The 20,731-nt window shown below is 31.2% G+C and overlaps 3 protein-coding genes across 3 annotated transcripts; 1 reads left to right on the top strand and 2 right to left on the bottom strand.

Moving 5' to 3' along the window:
* Positions 1-3,040: 3,040 nt before the first annotated feature.
* Positions 3,041-11,562, bottom strand: LOC149903543 (uncharacterized). The gene is made up of 12 exons (XM_090108492.1): positions 11,508-11,562; positions 11,300-11,373; positions 10,788-10,912; positions 6,175-6,366; positions 5,878-5,992; positions 5,481-5,532; positions 4,633-4,744; positions 4,266-4,404; positions 4,057-4,182; positions 3,782-3,939; positions 3,534-3,673; positions 3,041-3,330 (listed from the first exon to the last, which is right to left on the bottom strand). Exons 2-12 carry the CDS (start codon positions 11,306-11,308, stop codon positions 3,041-3,043), a joined length of 1,458 nt encoding a protein of 485 aa, XP_089964618.1. The 5' UTR covers positions 11,309-11,373; positions 11,508-11,562.
* Positions 11,563-12,665: 1,103 nt separating this feature from the next.
* Positions 12,666-17,071, top strand: LOC149903542 (uncharacterized). The gene is made up of 11 exons (XM_090108585.1): positions 12,666-12,759; positions 12,830-12,897; positions 13,178-13,287; positions 13,926-14,153; positions 14,424-14,538; positions 14,813-14,873; positions 14,985-15,108; positions 15,391-15,523; positions 15,836-15,982; positions 16,336-16,472; positions 16,549-17,071. Exons 1-11 carry the CDS (start codon positions 12,666-12,668, stop codon positions 17,069-17,071), a joined length of 1,740 nt encoding a protein of 579 aa, XP_089964711.1.
* A 631-nt stretch (positions 17,072-17,702) lies between these two features.
* On the bottom strand, positions 17,703-20,136 carry LOC149903541 (uncharacterized). The gene is made up of 7 exons (XM_090108528.1): positions 20,087-20,136; positions 19,724-19,848; positions 19,333-19,425; positions 18,579-18,733; positions 18,155-18,308; positions 18,025-18,109; positions 17,703-17,808 (listed from the first exon to the last, which is right to left on the bottom strand). Exons 1-7 carry the CDS (start codon positions 20,134-20,136, stop codon positions 17,703-17,705), a joined length of 768 nt encoding a protein of 255 aa, XP_089964654.1.
* Between the last annotated feature and the right edge of the window lie 595 nt (positions 20,137-20,731).

Below are 20,731 nucleotides of genomic sequence, written 5' to 3'. Positions count from 1 at the left end.
GACACTGAAACCCAAACGTTTTACGTGCCTTAATATTCATTATACTCTTTGGTTTTACGCGTGGTACAGACTACAGACCTGAACCGATTCCATTTCCACTTTATGTTCAATAAACGCGCCAAGTTTAAAATTCAATCTGACAAAATTTCACTGTTCCCATGAAAGTTCGATATGAAACACGTCAAAATTTCATATTTGTATGGGTGAAATAATATAAATTCTCGAATTTTGCCTCATAGAAATTATCGTAAAATCAGCGTACGATAATATCATGCTATCGTACATCGTACGTAGGCACCAAATTATCGTGTTTGTACGATAATTATCGTACGGTTGGGAACGCTGACGTTAACTGTTTTGCAATCATTGGGCGTATTCAGAAAGAAAGCTTGAAACTTATAAGCGCTTATCGGCGCTTGTCATGTTCATATATTTTCCTGTCAGTGCTGGTAACCCGCGCAGGAAAATATATGAACATGACAAGCGCCGATAAGCGCTTATAAGTTTCAAGCTTTCTTTCTGAATACGCCCATTTATCAGTGACATTGATAGCTAAATGACAATTTTAACAGCTCGACAGCTGTTTTTATCCACAGAATATTAACCATTGAGATAATATATTAGTATTATCTCAATGATATTAACAGAAGACTTTTTGATGCCTTAACAATAATGTACAGGTAAATTAGCTTGGAGAAATTTTTGCATATGTAGTGGTGTGTATATTACTCAGATCTTAGAGCGCGTTTCCACTATATCGTTCTGGCCTATACAAAAATGTTTCGATATCCTAACATTACTATTTAACTTTATACTTATTCCTAGCAACACTTTTGTTTTCAATAAAAACAAGTTTTTATTTGAAAGAAAATGGTTTTGACTTTATAAAAAAAAATATATCATTCAATTTTACGTCCTTGAGCAAACGACAAGGCGACTACCGTGAAACAATAAAATATCGTGTCCATAATAATTTGTTTCATAATTAATATTTGACCATAATAATTACGAAACAAAACAAATAAATAAATCGTCACTTGATAGTGGAAAGTGGAAACACGCACAAAACCAGAATAAACCAGTTTACGCTGTCCGCACTCCGCAGGTGCCACGTGCAGTCGTTTGGTAGCGTTAGAACATAAAGCACATTTCATTCAAAAATTATAATTATTATGTACGTAGTTTAATTGATAAATTTTGTATTTGTTGATTGTTGTTATTATTTGTTATTATTGTTATAATATTTGTTGAAGTGAATTACATGTCCCGCAGCCGGAGGCCCCAAATGAAAACTCAGATGTACTTAAAAACTACTTTTAATAGCTAAAATGAGACTTTTACACCCATGTCTGCACGATGCAGACCGGAGTTAAAGAATGAATTTATACAGTTTAATAATTATAAAGACGTAAGCTTGGATGCTATAAGGGAAATCGCATCCACATTCTATTCCCGTGCGAACGGCGTATTCAGCAGTTTTGTATGAAGGCAGGGCCATAACTAGTGTTTAATTTGTGTGTAAGTGTTGTAACTTTATATTGTTAATTCAATATGGCTCCAGTGTGAAAACATGGTCGAGGCAAGCCTTTGACTTCTCAAACTAAAGAATTAAACTTTAAATGTCGTTTCTTTTTCAGGTTAGTAAATTTTTCATTTTAGTAACATTGTTAATGTAAAAGTTATATGTATGTTAAATGTGCAAATATTAAAATAAAGTCTCATCTTTTTCAGAGGAGAAACACATATAGTTTAATTTAAAATCCCTTATATATACAGGGTTACTTGTAAAACACCGGCAACCTCGCAGGACAAGATAGCTAACATCATAAGTAACAACATTTCGACTTTTGATAATTTGTTAGATTTTATTTTCATACAAAAATAAATATTCATTTAATTTTCCGTCTGAATATTATAAACTCTACGCCTCCCAAAAATTACGTAAACAAAAAGCGAACGAGAGGGGGAAGGGGGCGTCGCGTCGTCCATCCGATAATTAATAGAACATAGACTTACAAATGTAAGGAGAGTACAATAAAAGTTTAAAAAATCATTTAAAAATAATTTATTGCGTTATGCCAAAAGTCGTAGAACAAATGTTGTTATTTATGATGTTAGCTATCTTGTCCTGCGAGGTTGCTGGTGTTTTACAAGTAACCCTGTATAAAATAAAAACTAAAAATAAAATGTTGTTTTATTTTATTTGCTGACCATACACTACTACAAACGCAAAAATTTCTCCAAGCTAATTTACCTGTATCAAGGACCACGTTATGACTTTAATTATTTATATAGAATTATATGTTTAAAAAGCATGAGTTTATAATTTTATAGTTGTAAAATTCTAAGGTTAGCTACACGATTGTTGATGTAGTTAGTTAGCGTTCAAGAAATGACGCCATATAACGGCTTTGTTTGGCGTCTTTTCTTGAGAGGAGCTTATTAAATATTAATAAAATTAAACGTTAAACAAAAAAATTATACCATCAAAGTGAAACTTGGCTGTACATATTCGTGATAAATTCATAGAATTATTTTCCTCACAGTGTATTTGTTTAACATTGTGTTCTTATTATGCCTATTATATTAATTACTTGTTTAGTTTACATAATAATTATGTAAACTAAACAAGTAATTAATATAATAATATCTTAATCTTAATACTATTATAAAGGCGAAAGTTTGTTTGGATGTATGGATGTATGGATGTATGGATGTATGGATGTATGGATGTTTGTTACTCTTTCACGTAAAAACTACTGAACCGATTACAATGAAATTTAGCACACATATAGAGGGTAACTTGGATTAACACATAGGATAGTTTTTATCCCAGAAATCCCACGGGAACGGGAACTATGCGGGTTTTCCTTTGCAAACGCGGGCGAAGCCGCGGGCGGAAATCTAGTATATAATATTAATATTATTATGTGTTAAGGATACAATTTTTACCTAGGTACCGACTACCGAAGCACTTTTATTTAATAAAAATAAATATGTAACTAAGTACTATAATTTTTTTTATGAAGTTTTCATTTATTTAATTTATCTTTCCAAGAGCAAATTTTTCATTATATTTCAGGAACATCTTTTGTTTCTTCTTTGAACCTCGTTTTGGCGGGAACTCAAGTTCGACACTATCTTTCTTCCAAAGAACGTAATCAGCATTCATATTTGTTTTACTGTGTTTCTTAGCCAATTTTTCATTAGATTTAGTATCTATATCTTGATCAAAAGACTTATCGTGTTCGATCAATTTATGATTATCATCGTTATATTCATCACTTTCGATCGTAGCAGCTTCATCGGCCTTAGGTACCAATATGGGAACTGTAATAAATATACGTAGATATTAAAATTTCCATAAAAAGTATATTATTATTGTGTCAAATCAAAAAATACCTAAGTAGGTATATATGTAATTTGTTAGAAAAAAATGAGCTTCGTTATACATAGCGTTTCGGTACCGTTGTTTATTAAATATTCTGTGACACCTAATCACAGAATATTTTGGTAATACAGGTAGAACTTACCACACCGTGATAAAGTGCTAAGCATTTTAATATTATGAATCAAAGTGTTGCTCATGATAGCAATTATATGTCTTTCAAGTAAAAATTTGAAATGTGATATCATTCTGTTCGCTGGTCCTTCTATGGTCAGAGATTCCGGTCTGGAAAATTTATATGAGATTATCCATAATTATACAGTAAATACTGTTCTGTTATGTGTTCTCACTTAAAAACAACTTGATATTAGCTGAAAATAAAAATAAACTTACGCTGCTTGTTGTATGTATTCAAACTCGAGGTCCACAGATTCAGGATCTTTGACCATAGACAAGGATATATGAGCCACAAGGTCATTTGCAGATAATGTCAGGGTTCCACTTAGAGGAGCTGCGCCCATAGATACAGTAGCATCGTAAGAATATGTTACCTACAAAAAAATTGCATGCATAGGCAAAACATTTCTAGGATTGGAGAAGCTCCTATAACAAATTACAAAGCTATAATATATGAAGCGTAGCAAAATACGTTGGAAGTTTATAAGTACCTTTAAATTACTAAATCCAACGAATGCATCGATTTTACGTATATCGTTTTGTCTTACTCCAGTAGCTATGGAACGTCTATAAATGCTATCTAAGCCACGTATAACACCATCCCTTAAATGAAGTTGCTATAAAATTAAATAATTAGATTAATGAAAATCTTGTCAAGAATTATATTTTTAAATATAGTTGAAATAAGATTAAAAGTTACCATTCCATTGATAGCATAAATTGTAAACTTCGGTAGTCGAACTGACCCAGCCTTGACCTGGTGCAGTTTTCGTATTATTACATTTATGGCGTTGTCTGTGAAATCGTTCAATGCAATACTTTTTTCTTTGTCATATTTCCTAAAGAAATTGAAATTATTGTACTGGTTCTTTATATATATTTCTTAATATTTTAATAAAAAAATAAAAAAAAAACAAGTTACAATTGGAACGCAATGCGTTCTATTTTCAAACGTTCATTAGATGTGATTAGAGTCACATTAGAGACGGACTTTTAATAACAATTGAATACAGCATCTACTGTTTCAAGAAAGGTTTATGCTTATTAGAAAGGAAATGTAAACGTACTGGAATTCCGGATTCATCCTCCTACCAGAGAGGCCGAAATACATAAGGTAATCATTGAAGTAATCCTTTAGCCATTGATTCAAATCTATTTTCAATCTATCCATAAAAGTATCTGTTGAAAAAAATAATGCAATTAACTATTATACCTAAGTACGAGTAATAACATTTGTATAATCTCTATAAAAGCTCTATTTCTTGCTTTCATGAGTGAAATTATTTATTTATTTAACGAAATTAGTTTTTAAAATTCTTGCTTAATTATATTTTCTTTGCATTTGGGAGCAGTGACCTGTGCAGTTCATGTTGAAATGTACATTTTAATTAACTTAGCATTTAAATACGATACAGATAATATTTCATTCACGAATAGAACTTTTGATTCTTGGGCATGCCGGTGTCCGGGAATGTTTTCCTTCACCGTTTAGAAAAATTTTCGTGTGGATAAAGTCCTAGTAAATTGAAAAATATATTTATTGTATGCCCTCAACTTTTCTATTGAAGTTCATACCACAGAGCTACTAATGTCCTTTGTAATATTTAATATACTTGGCATAGATTTTACACGGTTTATTTAAATTAAAATGTGGTAGAAGTCTCGGCCCGCCACTAGTTGGAAATAATGGAATGGAATGGAATATAATTCTAAGATTAATTTAAATTCTTCATGCACAATTTTATTTCATTACTAATTCGTATGTGACTGTAGGTATGCTTAAAAATTTAAAACGGGCATTTATCTAAATTTGTAACTTTAGCCGTAGAAAACCACGGCTAATTACGGCTAACTACGGCTACGGATATTTTTCGCATTAACAGATGCATTTTACTTACGGATAGTATTTACTTACCGATATTTCGTTTATCCAATCGGATGGGAGGAGATGATACATTTCCCTGATACTGAAATTGACACAATTACTTGCAAAGAGAATACAAATACTAATTACAAGTATTAACAGAAAAAAAATATAATTAGCATTTGCGGGTATTCAGCAAAAACTACTTTTAAGGTTCCTGCATAACTTTTTACAACACTTTACATGAAATTAAAATTTAGTTTAAAAAAAAATCATTCGTGATGGCCTGTTATGGAATTTATTGTTATTTTTTAACCAACTGAACTCTGAAGATAAAAAAGTCTCACAAGTTTTATTAATGCTATTTAAAAAACTATTCCAGACTCGTTTACGGTTAAGGTTACAAGAAATTAATAAATAGGAAACAACGATCCTTTTTTTTAATTACCTCCATTAATATATCATCCATTTGAATTTCTGATATGGTCAGTACTAAATTGAGACGATTTGTCAGCAGTCTATAACGACCTTCCATAATATATCTAACGTTCTTCAACATAAATCTGCGGTTTAAAAAAAACAATATGTATATATCTTATATCAATAATGAAATGGAACAATACAACTAAATCGGAATACCTGTTTATTTGAAAATTGTTCCGTTCATTTGCGTCTATGTATCATTTAGGAAAGTTATCAATTAAAAAAGTTTTTGAAATATTTACTTAAAGCTAGTAATACTTACTCTGCTTGTCCGAAAGTGGGCACATAGAAGAGGTCAGAAGGATTTTTATCAGTTATAGTCCGGTCGTATGAACCAATAAGATGCAAGTCGTTTAGAGATATACGAGCTCGTAGCACCATGTTCTCCAGGTCATTGTGAAGGTATTGTATCCTGAACTGTGTGTCATTGCGTAATTTCATGCGATGGAAGAATCTAGAAAAAATGGTGTACCTATGTAAAAGGCAAGTATTATCACGATAAATAACGAAACCTGGTTATTAAAAGCACCTAGAGCTGTAGCAATAGAGCGGAGAGCCTTAAATCTGAATCCCTTTTACAAATCTTAATACAAACTACATAATTAACTGTAAAACTAATGTAAGATTATATTAAATAAAAATAAATTTGAACCAATTGCAATGGAGTAAGCAATGGAGCGATATACTTATTCAGCTTTTTAGAAAACTTTGAGGTTTTTTTTACAAAATTGCTTTCCACTTTTCTATAGTCGTAATTTACTGACGGACGTAATTTCTCACTTTTTGCAAAAGCCCAGCTGTAAACAGGGTGGCCTAACTAATTTATATTCATACAGTATTGCGTCCACGAACCAAACTCATGAAAAAAGTTGAAGCGCAAAAGAGAAGACCAACATAAAACGGGCTTTATTTTATAAATTGTGTTCATCTAATGTAACAATGATTTTGATGATATATATTTTATATAGACCGTTCTCCATGTTATTAGAAATTAGAAGTGGGTACCTTATGGGTAATTTAAAAAAAATATATTATTAGAAAGGTCTATAATTATAGGGATTGCAATCCGGAAAAACGGATCCGGTAATCCGGCGGATCCGGCATCATTTAGGGTTACCAGATCCGGTACCAATATACACCGGATCCGGTGCTAGCAGTTTGGGCGAAAATAATCATGATTATCTATTTGCTGACAATAAAGCCGACAAGTGTAGAAGCTGAAAGGGCCTTTTCGGCCGCAGGCTATATTTGCAGCTCTATTAGAAGTCGTTTAGCTGATGACACAATTAACAATATATTTGTTTTCTACGATCTTATTTTCAAAATCAATATTGATTTTCTTTTAATATTTATATTTTTTTTACAATTATTACTTAAAATAATTATTTATCGCAATTGTGATAATTTTACGTAAGGGTACCTAACTATAATGTCTATAATGTTCACGTTATAAAAAAAGTACTAAAAGTCTAATGTTATATCTACACTATTTAGAGAAGATTCTGGCTAAGCAAAATATGCTGTGAAGCAATTAAATCCAGTTTCTTTGCTCGATAACAATCTTATTTTACGGTAATGATCTCGGTTGGGCGCAGACATTAAACGCGTCCCATAAAGTCTTGTCTTTCAGACGTAAAGATTATACAAAATTATAAATCTTTAGAATATTATACGCCGGTATCAATATCCACTTCTTCATAATAGAATCAACTGATTAAGTCGGTCATAAGAACCTGATAGGGTTAAAATAATATAGAGATTTTGTATATCTCCATATTTATCACATATGTACATATTAATACCGACTGATTTGTTTTCGTGCTGTCAACGTTTGGCTTGGTCTAGTAGTGCAAACAAATGCATCCTGTCATCCTATATGTAAATAATACAAATGTACTAAGGGAAAGTTGCTCCACTTAATTTTTAAAAATTAAATCATTCGTATGCATAATTTAATATTCGTAATAAGTACCAAAAATGACAATTTGAAACAATTTTCGTGAAAATTACACCGGGTGATTTTTTTTTATCAGTACACAAAATTTGCGAATACTTTCTATTGATATCTTCAACTTCATGTTTATATAACTAATCAACTTTTACAAAGAAATTTGGACGAAATATAAAAAAAAAATAAGCTTTCCATACAAAATGCATAACTCTATACATTTTTTTCGACCTAAGTTTCTTAGTGAAAGTTGTTCAGAAACGGATAAACAAATTTTGTATATAATAAAAAAAATGTAATGTTTGTGTTAAAAAATTATAAAATAGAAAAATACGCAAATGAAAACAAAAGATATTTATTTCTGACTAGCTTCCGCCCGCGACTCCGTCCGCGCGGATGTCGGTCTTCGCGTCTTCTACAGATTTATTATATTATGTGTAATATATAGATTTATATTGATAAACCTAATAAATCTTTTGCTAGCATTTTGATGCTTTATCGGTTGCACTGGATTTATCTCTTTTTTTTCAATCGCTTGAATGATATAGGATGGGTCCTTGATGGGCATCGAATGCTGAAGTCTCGAATCAATCAATTCTGACAGTAGGCAATTTATGTAAAATCTTGATAATGGTCCATCATTTTATTTTGCCTAAACGTTACATACTTTTTTATAATTATATTCTATTTTTAACGAATTATTCACTCCAGTCCAAACAGCAAATAAGCAGACTTCTGCTTCTGCAACGTTTAGTTGTCCCTGAATTTAGAAAAAATAGTCATGATTCTTATCTATGACAAAAGTGTTATTTTTTGCATTGTATTTCAAATATTAAATTTTTTTTAACCGCATCTTCCGCATTCATGTCTTTTGCCGGAATTAGACATTTAACTTCTACTAGTCCCATTTTCCCTTTTTGATATGGGAGTGTATAAAGTAAATTTTTTAGATATTTCTCGTTATACTTTTAAAAAGTTATTATTGTCATTTTGCTCATTAGGTAAAGTAATTTCGATATCAGTTTTAAGTTTTTTGATACCTGCAATAATAACGTCATAATCGCCTGCACATACTTATCGATTACACCCTGTATACAATCCACCATCCACATTCATAATGTTTTCCTGTCCTCCTCTCCTTTACGCTGTTCACCGATACATTTGAAATGGGTAAATCTGCTACCACTGAAGGATGTTTCATTGTGATCAGCAAATTTTCACCACTGTTGTCGATTATTTGTTTTTCATTTTTAATCAGCAATTGGGAATCATCAGTTTTGTTTTTTGCAGATTGGTGATGTACCCTAACAATACGTCGAAAAGGGAAAGCATCAACGAATTATCGTTTTCGTCCTCTTTTTTTATTCTTCGCGTCTCTGTTACTTCTGTTTGTTTAGTTCTCAACACCCACTGAATTTTCTATGTTATTGTGATCTTCCATTACATCTGAGTTTTGATGATGTGATGATAATCCATTCGTTTTAATATTGGTACTTAGAGTTGGTAGACTAAACTAGAAATGGCGGACTAAATTTGTCAGCGCGTCTGTAAGATCAGAATATAAAACCAACATCCTGTATTTAAGTTACAAAATTAATAATCAAACAACATGCCGCTACGTTGAAAATGACTAGAAGAAAAAATTAAAACACCTCGGATCAATTTTGGAGTAAACAAATCATTTTCCCCGTATGGGGATTTCCCCGGATGAACTTGGGAAGTTCAAGTTCTCAATACAAGTTTATATTATATTTCGTATTTCTCAAACGAAAAATAAACATTTTTGGAACTTCAAAAAAATTATATTATAAGAAAATTTATGAGCTTACTTTAGTTTTAAAGAAATATACATACATCCCTTTACTGACACCCCGTAAAATAAAGAAATTGTTGCCAATCACCTTTGCAATCTATTTGGTTTCATTAACTTTATGTTCGAAGATAATTTTTTTTCTAGTAGTTACACGCGTATTTTTTTCGTTTATTTTCCATATCGAAATCAAATGTTTAAAAATACGAATATTTGCACAAAACTAAGATAAAAATAATCAATTAACAAAAATATTAAATTTAATGAAGTAGAGCAACTTTCACTTCGGTATGAAGGAAAATCGAGCGTAGAGCACACGTCACAACGCTCCGGCCCAAGGAGCGCGACTAAAGAAATTCGCTAGGATTTTTCCTAATTATTTTAAATATTTTTTTAATATTTAAAGAATTATCAAAATTCAAAAAAAAATTTTTTCAAAGGATTAATACTCATTGGTCTTCAACCAACTCGAATAAATTAATGGAAAAAATAACTTTTAGCAGTATTTATCAATAGATTTTGTAAGGCAAAAAATGGGAAATTTAATGAATTTATAACGTTCTAATTAAGAAAATCAAATGTTTTTCGGCAATTGTATTCAGCAGTTTTTAATAACGACTATATAAGGATAATAATGCGCTGATCAGATTGTGTAAATTGTAATCGGTTGCAACGTAGTGAGTGCACAAACTTAGCTCGAAATGTCTTTGGGGGAAAGAGACTTATCTTGAAGGCCTGATTAAGGTAACATAAAGTAACTTTATAAATGTGAAAAAATTCACGCGCATTGCGTATATAACACTAATTGATAAACAAGAAAAAAAAATCCAGTTTATCATTTCATTAGCCGGGAAAAAATTGTCAAATAACTTGTTGAAAACGCAATTTTGCTAGACTGCAGCCTTAAGTCCGAAAATGTGTTTTCCGAAAGTGAGCCTTGTCTCAACTATCACGTATTTCATTAAGAAAATATTACGTTAATTACGTAGTGGTGCTTTGCTTGAGAAACTGCTACGAGAGCTTGTGCAATTAACACAAATTGATTCGCTGCTGCGGTTCCGTCTAGAGGAGTGTCGAGTATGTATTGATAGGTTTATGCATATATTAGTTGTCTTACAAGATAGTATTGGGCATTCGCATCATACAAAATCCACCAAGGTTAATTCCAGCAGGTATAAGGCCTCGATTTCCGCCAGCTTTGTTGACCGAACGCTCTGCCACTCCCCCAGATTTTAGCATCATCTGTTTAAAAAAATTAGCCACGGTAAGTACTTTAGAAGAAATCTTATAGTTCTATTTTTCATTCAAGAAAAATAAAAATATTAAATATAATATGATGACAAGATGATCTCGATATAGATTTCTCAGATTTAGTTTATTAGCTTCACGCATGATCGGCTTCATGGCAATATATAAAGTCGATTCCGAGGATTGCATTCTAGGCATCATAAATCAAAGTTAACAACCAAGTCGCGACGCGATGTGCCTGTGGTTTAGAATTTTATAATACTGCCAATGTCTTCTGTTTAATGATTTTATACGGTATAGCGAAAGCGTCTGGACAATCCCTTTTATGAAGGCACTCGAACCATAATCTCTGTCTAGTCGAAGTTATGAGTGACTACTCACTGCAAGCATTTCAGCATCAAAATTGTCAATGCCCACAGCATCTTGGTAATTTTCACGGACTCGCGAATATTTTTCTGCAAAAGAGTCCTTTTTAATACAATAAAAAAGTTATATGGGACGATTGCTCAGGACGTTTAAAATTAGTTAATTTTTTATTTTAATATGAATCAATTAATTTCAGTTGAACCAAATATAAATATGTAGTTACCATCGAGCTCATCTAAGATATCGAAGTATTTTTTGACATTAAAGTTTGGCCAGCAATTATTAAGCTTTTGGGACTTCTTGCTTTTTCCCTGTGGGTGGTCGTCATCATTAGCATCCTTTACAGGCACGTCTGACTCCTCGTTTTCAATTTCGTTTCCTTTAAGTTAAGATAAAATGTAGATATTAGGTACCATATTTGAAATATTTTTGTTATACGCAATGATTTTCTTTATGAAACTTACCATCTGTATTTTGTCTGAGGTGCGATTTTGTAACCGCTATCGATATGTGAGCAACTATAAAAAATATAATAAAATAGTGGCTATTGCATAACATTTTAAAGGAATTGCTTTTCCTATTGTAAAATGTATTTAAATTCACTCGTTCTTTTCATGTATGAGTGACTTTTTACTCATAAAATTCAGTTTTAATTAACATTCGACTGCATGTAATCGTTTAAGCTTATTAAATAGGATTTTCATGTTGGGAATGATCATGTAACATTCAGTAAGCTTAAGCATGCACAACAAACGTATTTTCTCGTGAACTTTGTTCAAAAATATATTTTAAGCTATTTTTATCTATTTTCTATGAAGGTTGGTAGCATAAAATGAAAAATAAATGAGCACAAAGCTTTATTATTGCATTGCATTCTTTATAGGTGTGTTAGAGGGAAATGAACCCGACGAATTACACAAATATAGGTACCTAATATAAAACACACGTCTAAAAGTATTCGTATGTACTCTTAGTTTTTATTCTCCATAATATAGGCATCCACATGTAAATGAGATGTAGCCCGCACTTTATAAATCTAAACGTTTTGAATCAGTACTGTACGAATAAAATTTATTTCAATGTAATATAATATTGTACGAATTGTAAACAAGAGCCAGCTTTTAGTTATTCCGTAACCCTACATCACATAATACGGCTAAGTGTGTGTTTTCATTTGATTACCAATATTCAGGAATCCAATTATATGGTAGGTAGTGGATGTTGGTTTAAAATTGACTTATAGTTAGGTTTAGGTAACTATCAAGAAAACTTTATCAAGTTAAATGTTCGCTTTCAATTAATTTTGAAATGCCGTAAATCTTTTATTTCTTCATTCTGAACGCGAAATGCTTTATTGAAATGTTTGAACGAAACGTTTGAAATGTTTTATTTCTATTTATTTTATCTACTCTTGACAATTTTTAAAACGAATTCGTTTAAAATTGATAAGACTGTCAATGATTATTTTAAGAGCGGTAAAGAAAAAACTATTTTCATTTAATTAATTTAATTGACAAAAACATAATTTTGTTTTTTTTTTTGCAGAAACTTTTACTAATTTTCAACAAGAATGGCAGAAAAATAGGAAATCATACGAAAGTGCCATAAGATTAGTAAGTAATTATATTCTACTTAGTCTATATATGAGTCTTAGAAATTCATTAAGAAAGATAGAAAGAATCAACCGATTAATTTGGTCATAAGAAAGTCGGTTATTCTAGAAAGTTATTCTAAGAATGACAAGAATAACTATAATATAGTTATAAGTTTTTGAACCACTACATTAAATACTATCAAAGATGCAGTTTATGCTATAAACAATCTTTATTAGCCCCATTCAAATTCAAGATCCTTTGAGAAAGTTGAATCTATTATCTGAATTTTCAATTTCAGGCTCTGAGGGATAACTATGGATATAAAGGGATGAATGTGTACATCAGAAAGTCGGTAGACTCGCACAGAATAGCAAATGGGTTCTATGTTCACGACAATGTAGTAGGAGTGTAAGTTATATGCGTCGTGTTTGAATATTATATTATCCCATTTGTACTATTGCTATTGTATCGTTTGTTTCTCTTGTATCGTTTCATTCATATTCCATTTCGTACAATGTTTTATTCAATCTTTACGGGTGTTTACGGTACAGTGAGGTTATTTTTAATTCCGACGCGACATCATTATTTTCTTCTAAGTCTCTTGGGATTTGGCGCTTATTTTAAAACCAATCACTGTTATTCCAATCCAAGTTTGTATTTATTATTAGATAATTTTATTTAAATATGATAAGAGGGATGAAATGTTCATTACTAATTATTTTATTGTATAACGGCATAAATGCCGACACATTCAAGAAATAGTATTTCTTTATAATGCAGTGGGTCCTTCTAGTGTAAAGTCCTATTGTTAAAAGATAAGATAAGATGTGACGGCTCTGTTAATCCATACTAATATTATAAATGCTGTCTGTCTGTTACTCAATCACGCCTAAACTACTGAACCAATATGCATGAAATTTGGTATGGAGATATTTTGATACCCGAGAAAGGACATAGGCTACCTTTTATTGCGAAATATGGACCACGGGCGAAGCCGGGGCGGACCACTAGTATTAAATAAATAAAGAAAAAGCAATTTATTGTAGACTATGCCAAGACATGTTCTTAGGCGAGCTACCACACTTCACATCCCCAGAAGTGACGATGGCTCTCGCGTCAAATGCTCTGCGAATAGAGACGGGGCTCAGCAAGATGTTTGTGTACACACAGTACATACTGTTCCGGAATTATTCCGATGTAGTGGTAAATGGGAGGAATCTAAGTGATCATTCTCCGTTTTCGTTCCAAGACGTGCATTATGTTGGGCCTTTGGCGTAAGTTTTTTGGAATGGTCTAGTGTAAATAGCAGTCGCTGTGAATTTTACTGTTTGGATAATGTGATTTTTAACGTAGTAAATAACAAGTTTCTTGCCCTATATTTTTGGTAGAAATACCCTCTTTTAAAAGAAATGGTTTTTCATAAACATCAATATAGTTTATGTATTCAAATTATATTTAAAGTGTTCAGTTAAAGCAGCATATTTTTATTTACGTCGCCAGAAAAATGACTTTCAACCAAGTTTGCAAAAATTTGCGTATTTCAGCATAACAGCAGAAGATTGTACCCTGTCTGGGTACGCTATCACGAAGCTAAGTGGCCAATCAGTCGACTTGGGACATAACACTTTTACAGTCTCTGACTGTAAATTCTCTGTTGAGGTAGATAGAACCTTCTAGAGATAACATGTTGTTTATGAGATAAATTAATTAAACTTTACAGCGAATGGGTGGTTGTAACTTGTAAGACGCTATTTTTCCATTGAGATATTGTATTTTATTATATTATTTTATTTGTGCGAGCACTACAGAAAAATAAATATCATTAAAAGGTAATCAGATTATAGATACAAATATATTCCATATTTTATTATTTACAAAGTATTTTCTAATGATGTATGAAATTTTTACTAAAATAATATTTTTTCGTTTTCAGATATCTTCTCTGGGTATGGGTTTAGCGCCTGTCACAGCACCGTATTTTAATAATCACCAAAGTAATTATTACTTTCTTAACATTTTTTATTGGATAGTTGTATAAAATTTGTTAAGGACTTTGTAATTTACGTTTACGAGTTTTATTCATAAAGTCAAATTGTTTTATTCAGGTAGAGTCCTTGAAAAATTAATTTCGAAACCAATTCGGGAGGAATTGTTGCCTAAACTTCAAGCTAGTCTTCTCACCTACGTCAATACATCTAATATATTTGTCGATAAATTGGCGGAATATCGGTAAGATGAGAATTAACATATGAAATAATAAAAATATTTAAAAGTAGTACATAATTCTAAAGTGCAGGATTTTTTCACGTGGTCCAGAGGAAATGGAAATAATTGGAGGAAATGGAATATCCATTATAATGTACAACAGTAAATAATATTTCCAAAACTGACACTCATTTTTTATTTGCGTATACAACTCTTAAGACTCTTTTTCTTGATATGACTTATATCTCTGTGTGTTGGTTTTTATTAATAGTCATTTGTGCTATAAATATACTTTTTGTGTTAAAGGCAGTATCAAACAAAGCTATTTAAAGAAACGTCGAAATATTTCATCAGCAATATAAGGGCTTTAAACAAAAATACTGTACGAATAAATCAAGGTGCGATCCTGATGAAATCTTTTTCTGTTACGTGGAATGTGGTAAATATTAATTAACACTTATCTATTTATCAAAATCAGCTGCACTCCGCGGTTTCACCCTCGTTGCTCCGCCTCTGTTGGTCTTAGCGTGATGATATAGCCTATAAACCTTCCCCGATAAATGGGCTATCTAACACCGAAATAATTTTTCAAATCGGATCAGTAGTTCCTGATATTAGCGCGTTCAAACAAACAAACTCTTCAGCTTTATAATATTAGTATGGATCAGTTCTTAAAAATAATCTTTGAAACCTTAGTAGACTTCTTCAAAATACGCATTATACAACATGCATAGTGAAATCACCTTTTCAGTGTGAAGAAAAACCATGTAAAACCAGTGTGTCACTAAAAGACATTTACTTATATGGCTTGGATACCGTTTATTCGTCACATAGCGGGGGACCATACAAGTTGCAATCGAAAAAAATCGGTGAAGCAATATGTTATAACTACCTACAGGTAAAAGACTATCAAACAGAATAATTATTATAATTTCTAAGATAAATTATGTTAGTAATACTCAGCCTTTTTAATAAAGTTGATCAAAGTACAATCTTCTTTTAGAAAAAAATTAACATGGTTCAAATATTTTTGGTAACACAACGTTATTTATGTGTTACCAATTATAATAATAAATACACAGGTTAAAATTGAATAAAATTTCCAAGAAATAATATAAAGGGTTTAGTTGCAGGCGAACTTTTATTTGAGCACGCAGGCTGTCTGAGAGAATAATAACTACTGTCTACAGAATTTTGTTGAACTTAATATTTTGGTTAATATGAAAATCGATTTTTTTCCTTTTATGGTAGGTACGTGGAATAATAGGCTTCAAAAATGATACCATTTCAACTGATCATGACTTTTTTGCTGAACTTTACGACGTTAATGTTAACATTGAAATAGATATAGAGAAGGATGTGAATGTATGCGATTTCGTCGATTGGAGGTAAGAGTAATTTTGTTGTAAATATTTTTTTCTTATGACCTACGAAAAAAATTGTAAGTAAATCATAAATTTTTAGGTCACTTGAATTATCAATAATTGGTTTCAAAGGAAATGTTCAAGAAAGAACCAATGCGAACTCGTTAATAAGCGGACACTTGATAAATGAAATTCCAAAAGTATTAATTGATCACACATTGCAATTCTTCAAAGGCAATAAGAGGCCAACAAAATTATCTGAAAATGTTTCCCGGGAAAAGTGGGACGACATAAATACTGAAGTACAACTATCAAGAAGTGTTGAATATCAAGAATACAATGGTAATGGAAACAATAACGAATTTGCTCCTAAAAAGAAAAAGTTTGACAAACGCGGGGAGATAAGTAAAGGAAGCAATCCCAAAAAGAATAAATTTGATAAAAGAGGAGAAGTAAGGAAAAAAGTAAAAATGTTGGCAAAGTCTTCGACATCAAGCCAAGAAGGAGAATCGAGTGAAGGAAGTGATATGCAACCGAAACATAAAATTCATTTTAGTGATCGCGGTGATAAATCTTTTAGTTCAATTTCTTCTTCTTCGAAAGAAAATGACAAAAATGAATAATAATTATTATATGTAATCAATAGAAATTGAGCTTATTCGTTCAGTAATTATACCTATAGAAAAAGTTTGGAAACTATCCTTGATATTATAATCTCTGAAAAATCTTTGAAGCCATTAGTAATTAAAACCAATTATGTATCTATACAAATACAGCGTATGATTTCGACCTACACCCGTACAAATGTTTAATTTATGTAATCTTCATTGCAATAGCAATGATCTTATTTATTATATTTGATTTTTTATGATAAAAGTTACCCTGACTATAATTGCCTGCATTATGTCATGTGTAGTCATTTGATATTCGGTACCAAGTCAATTAAGGTTTTATTCCACGGGGCCTGTTCAAACAGCATATTGTATGAAGTGCTGAAGTATTCAATATATGCGTTACCAGATTTTGTTACATATCTGGTAATTTTGTCATGTTATCCTTATAGCCCAAAATATTACACAATTTTTGCCATAGATGCGCTTCGCAAGAAAAATACCTCATTATGCGAAGAAAGAATAGTTGTTCTAAAAAACGAAGTTTATTCTAAGTATAATATTTTATAGAAGTACCACTTCATAAGCGGGACAACGAGGTAACTTTATAAATGAAACACTGTAAAAATGTATTATTAAAACTTTATACAGCTTTGTAAACTACAGCATCTTCATCCATTTCTTGCGTTAAATACTCCGGTATTACTGGGCGTGGCGATGGTCTCCAATCTCTTAATTTGTATTCTTCACTAAACAAATTGTTACAATCTTAGTAAGTTTTAATTAACACAATGGTGGAGGTAAATAATCATTTTGTAAGAGTATTTAATCAAGGAAAGAAACCAGGAAAAAAATTAAGACTTAACACAATCATAAAATTGCGTTCTTGATGTCAATTCATTTTCATTCCAAGAATTGAGAAAGGCAATTTCAAAAGGAATGTACTTAATTAAAAAATAACAAACCTTTTTGGATTGTCTTCAACTATTATTCGGATATCGGGTGATATCGACTGCGTGGGTCTTTCAATTTCATCAATAGAATTTGTATCTAATTGTGAAGGAACTTTTTTTCGATATTCACTGTCTTTGATACGCTGTTTCTCAGACAAAATTTCATTGATTGGTTCAAATTGCCTCATGATTATCTGCGAAGAGCCGCTTTGCCACACCGTTGTAGAAAATAATGGATTGGGTATTATAGAGATGTAATGTGTTGGTGCTGTAGTAAATTTATAATAGTTTGGCGTCTGAAATAAAAAAATGATAATATTATAAATTTAATCTTTTCAGTCTAATTCGGATCATCATTCGAAATACGAAAATATTTTTTTTAGACAAAAATGCTGTTTTGAGTGATATATATGTATATGCTTCTGTTAAATGACCGCTTCCTTTAACAGAGGCTGATAGCTTTATAGTAATTTTTTTACAATAGCTATTGAGAAAAATACAGCTCATAGTAAGATTAGCATAGCATTGATATTAACATACATAAATACTCTCACCTCATATTGCACGACTGAATCGGCCATTATTCTCTTGGTATCTGAATATTTTGTAAGTTTTTCAGCATATTTACGAGTGTCCTCATTTTTAGACCATTGCTCAGAGAGTGGCGCGTCATTACTTAAAAATGGTTCTTGATAATCATTCGTTAAATTCCCGGGGAAACCTGTACACAATCCATACTAATATTATAAATGCGAAAGTAACTCTGTCTGTCTGTCTGTCTGTTACTCAATCACGCCTAAACTACTGAACCAATTTGCATGAAATTTGGTATGGAGATATTTTGATACCCGAGAAAGGACATAGGCTACTTTTTATTGCGAAATATGTACCACAGGCGAAGCCGGGGCGGACCGCTAGTTTTATATAAAATTAATTATGTTATACGATTTTTTTCCCAATTGCCCACGAATAGATAAGGAAAATATTCTCTAGTCTGAAAACTAAATCGCCAGTTTGAATCAAGGTTACTATAAATATAAGAAGATATAAAATTCTGGGTCATCCCATAAATATCAAAACCGTGGATTATCCATACTATAATGATGCAATGTGGTATCTGCTATTATTGATTAGTTAATATAGCATGTATAAGAAGTAAGAACTAAATTAAAAAGACGTTAAGTACCTACGTAATACATTATTTTTACATTCTGGTATTTGAAAAGCAGGTCTTGCCTATGCTAGAAACTGCATTTTATATTTTGAAGCCACATAATTTTATTTCTGAATGAATTTCTTCTAGGTACTTTTATTTCTTACCTTCATCCTCATCTCCCATCTTCCTTCTATACTGTACCAGGTCAGGTCTGTCATAGAACTGACCCCTTCGCATGTAAACACGCACATCGGCTCCTGACAAGGTATTATAATAAAACATTACTTTCGCTTTTACTATATCGTATCTTTTTAATTATAAAAGAGAAAAAGTATTCCTATAAATTTGTGTAAATAATAAATATAGTTAGAGTATATTAATAATAATGATCCAATTAACGAAACTAATAATTATCGTATTTTGCTTATATTTTACATACCTATAATTTTTCCCATGACTATGTTAAGGGTACATATAGTTTATTAATTATTAAGAATTTATTATACCAAATTAAATAATTTTAAGCATTCTATCCAAATTAGGGATTTTTCTTACTTGTAAGTGTAATGAATTCGGCTAAACTATAATTATAGCCGTAGGCGACACCCGCACACACAGCTACTGTCAGCCCACAACATATAGCGGTCACTAGCCAACACGACAGGAAAAATGTTAGTATCCTAGGAAAGACAAAACACATTAATAACCTTTTAATAAGGACTCCGCTTCTTTAAAGAAATAGATAAATTGTACTGTTTCAGGAGAGGTTTCGTTTTAATTTTATAATCAATAATACAGATTATTGATTATAAAATAAATTTTCATTTATATGACTACACATGTATAAATAATAATAGTGGGAACTGGACCCATTCTACAATATAATTATTGAGATGTTTTTTCAATGAAAAGTATTACCTCTGAAATAAATCCAAAGTGAATGCGAAGCAACTGCACACATAGCACATACTCCTATTTTACGGTAAGTGAAGAAAAATATTTTATCATAACAATTAAGTAATCTTCAGTGTTTTATGTTTCTGAAAAAAAAAATTATGTTCACTAACATAAGAGTCACATTTTGTTTCAAAAAGTTTAGTTTGTTTTTGTCATTTTTAAGCTTAAAATCTTTCGATAAAAATAACCGTTTATTTGAAGGGGTTTCATTGATTTCAGGTGGGCAAAAATTGTTCTAATAATAAGTTCCTTAGTCCTAACTAATCCTGTTTTTAAAGCACAAAAGCATGTTTGATGCAGAATAATTATGTCCGGACTTAATTGTATGGACAAATGCTAAAAATATTTAGATCGCAATTGATAAACCGAAAACACCAAGCAAAAGTATACATTTAATTTATTCAGGAACACGTACGGTATTTGTTACAGCTTCAACGCTTCATATCCAATATTTGTGATCCTCGGGTACTGACTTTGTAATTTTTTTTAATTGAATTTACAGCAAATTTACTTATTTTCTATTTACAATTGTTTTGTAATTTATATATTTGAAAAGAACCTTACATTTTCGGTAGGTATGTATAATTTTCCTCTATTAACATAGAA

Source organism: Colias eurytheme, chromosome 13 (genome assembly GCF_061535395.1).
Source record: "Colias eurytheme isolate Ceu_HAF_F1 chromosome 13, ilColEury1 Martin Lab GWU primary, whole genome shotgun sequence".
Lineage (NCBI taxonomy): Eukaryota > Metazoa > Arthropoda > Insecta > Lepidoptera > Pieridae > Colias > Colias eurytheme.
This window is presented reverse-complemented; position numbering and strand designations above follow the sequence as displayed.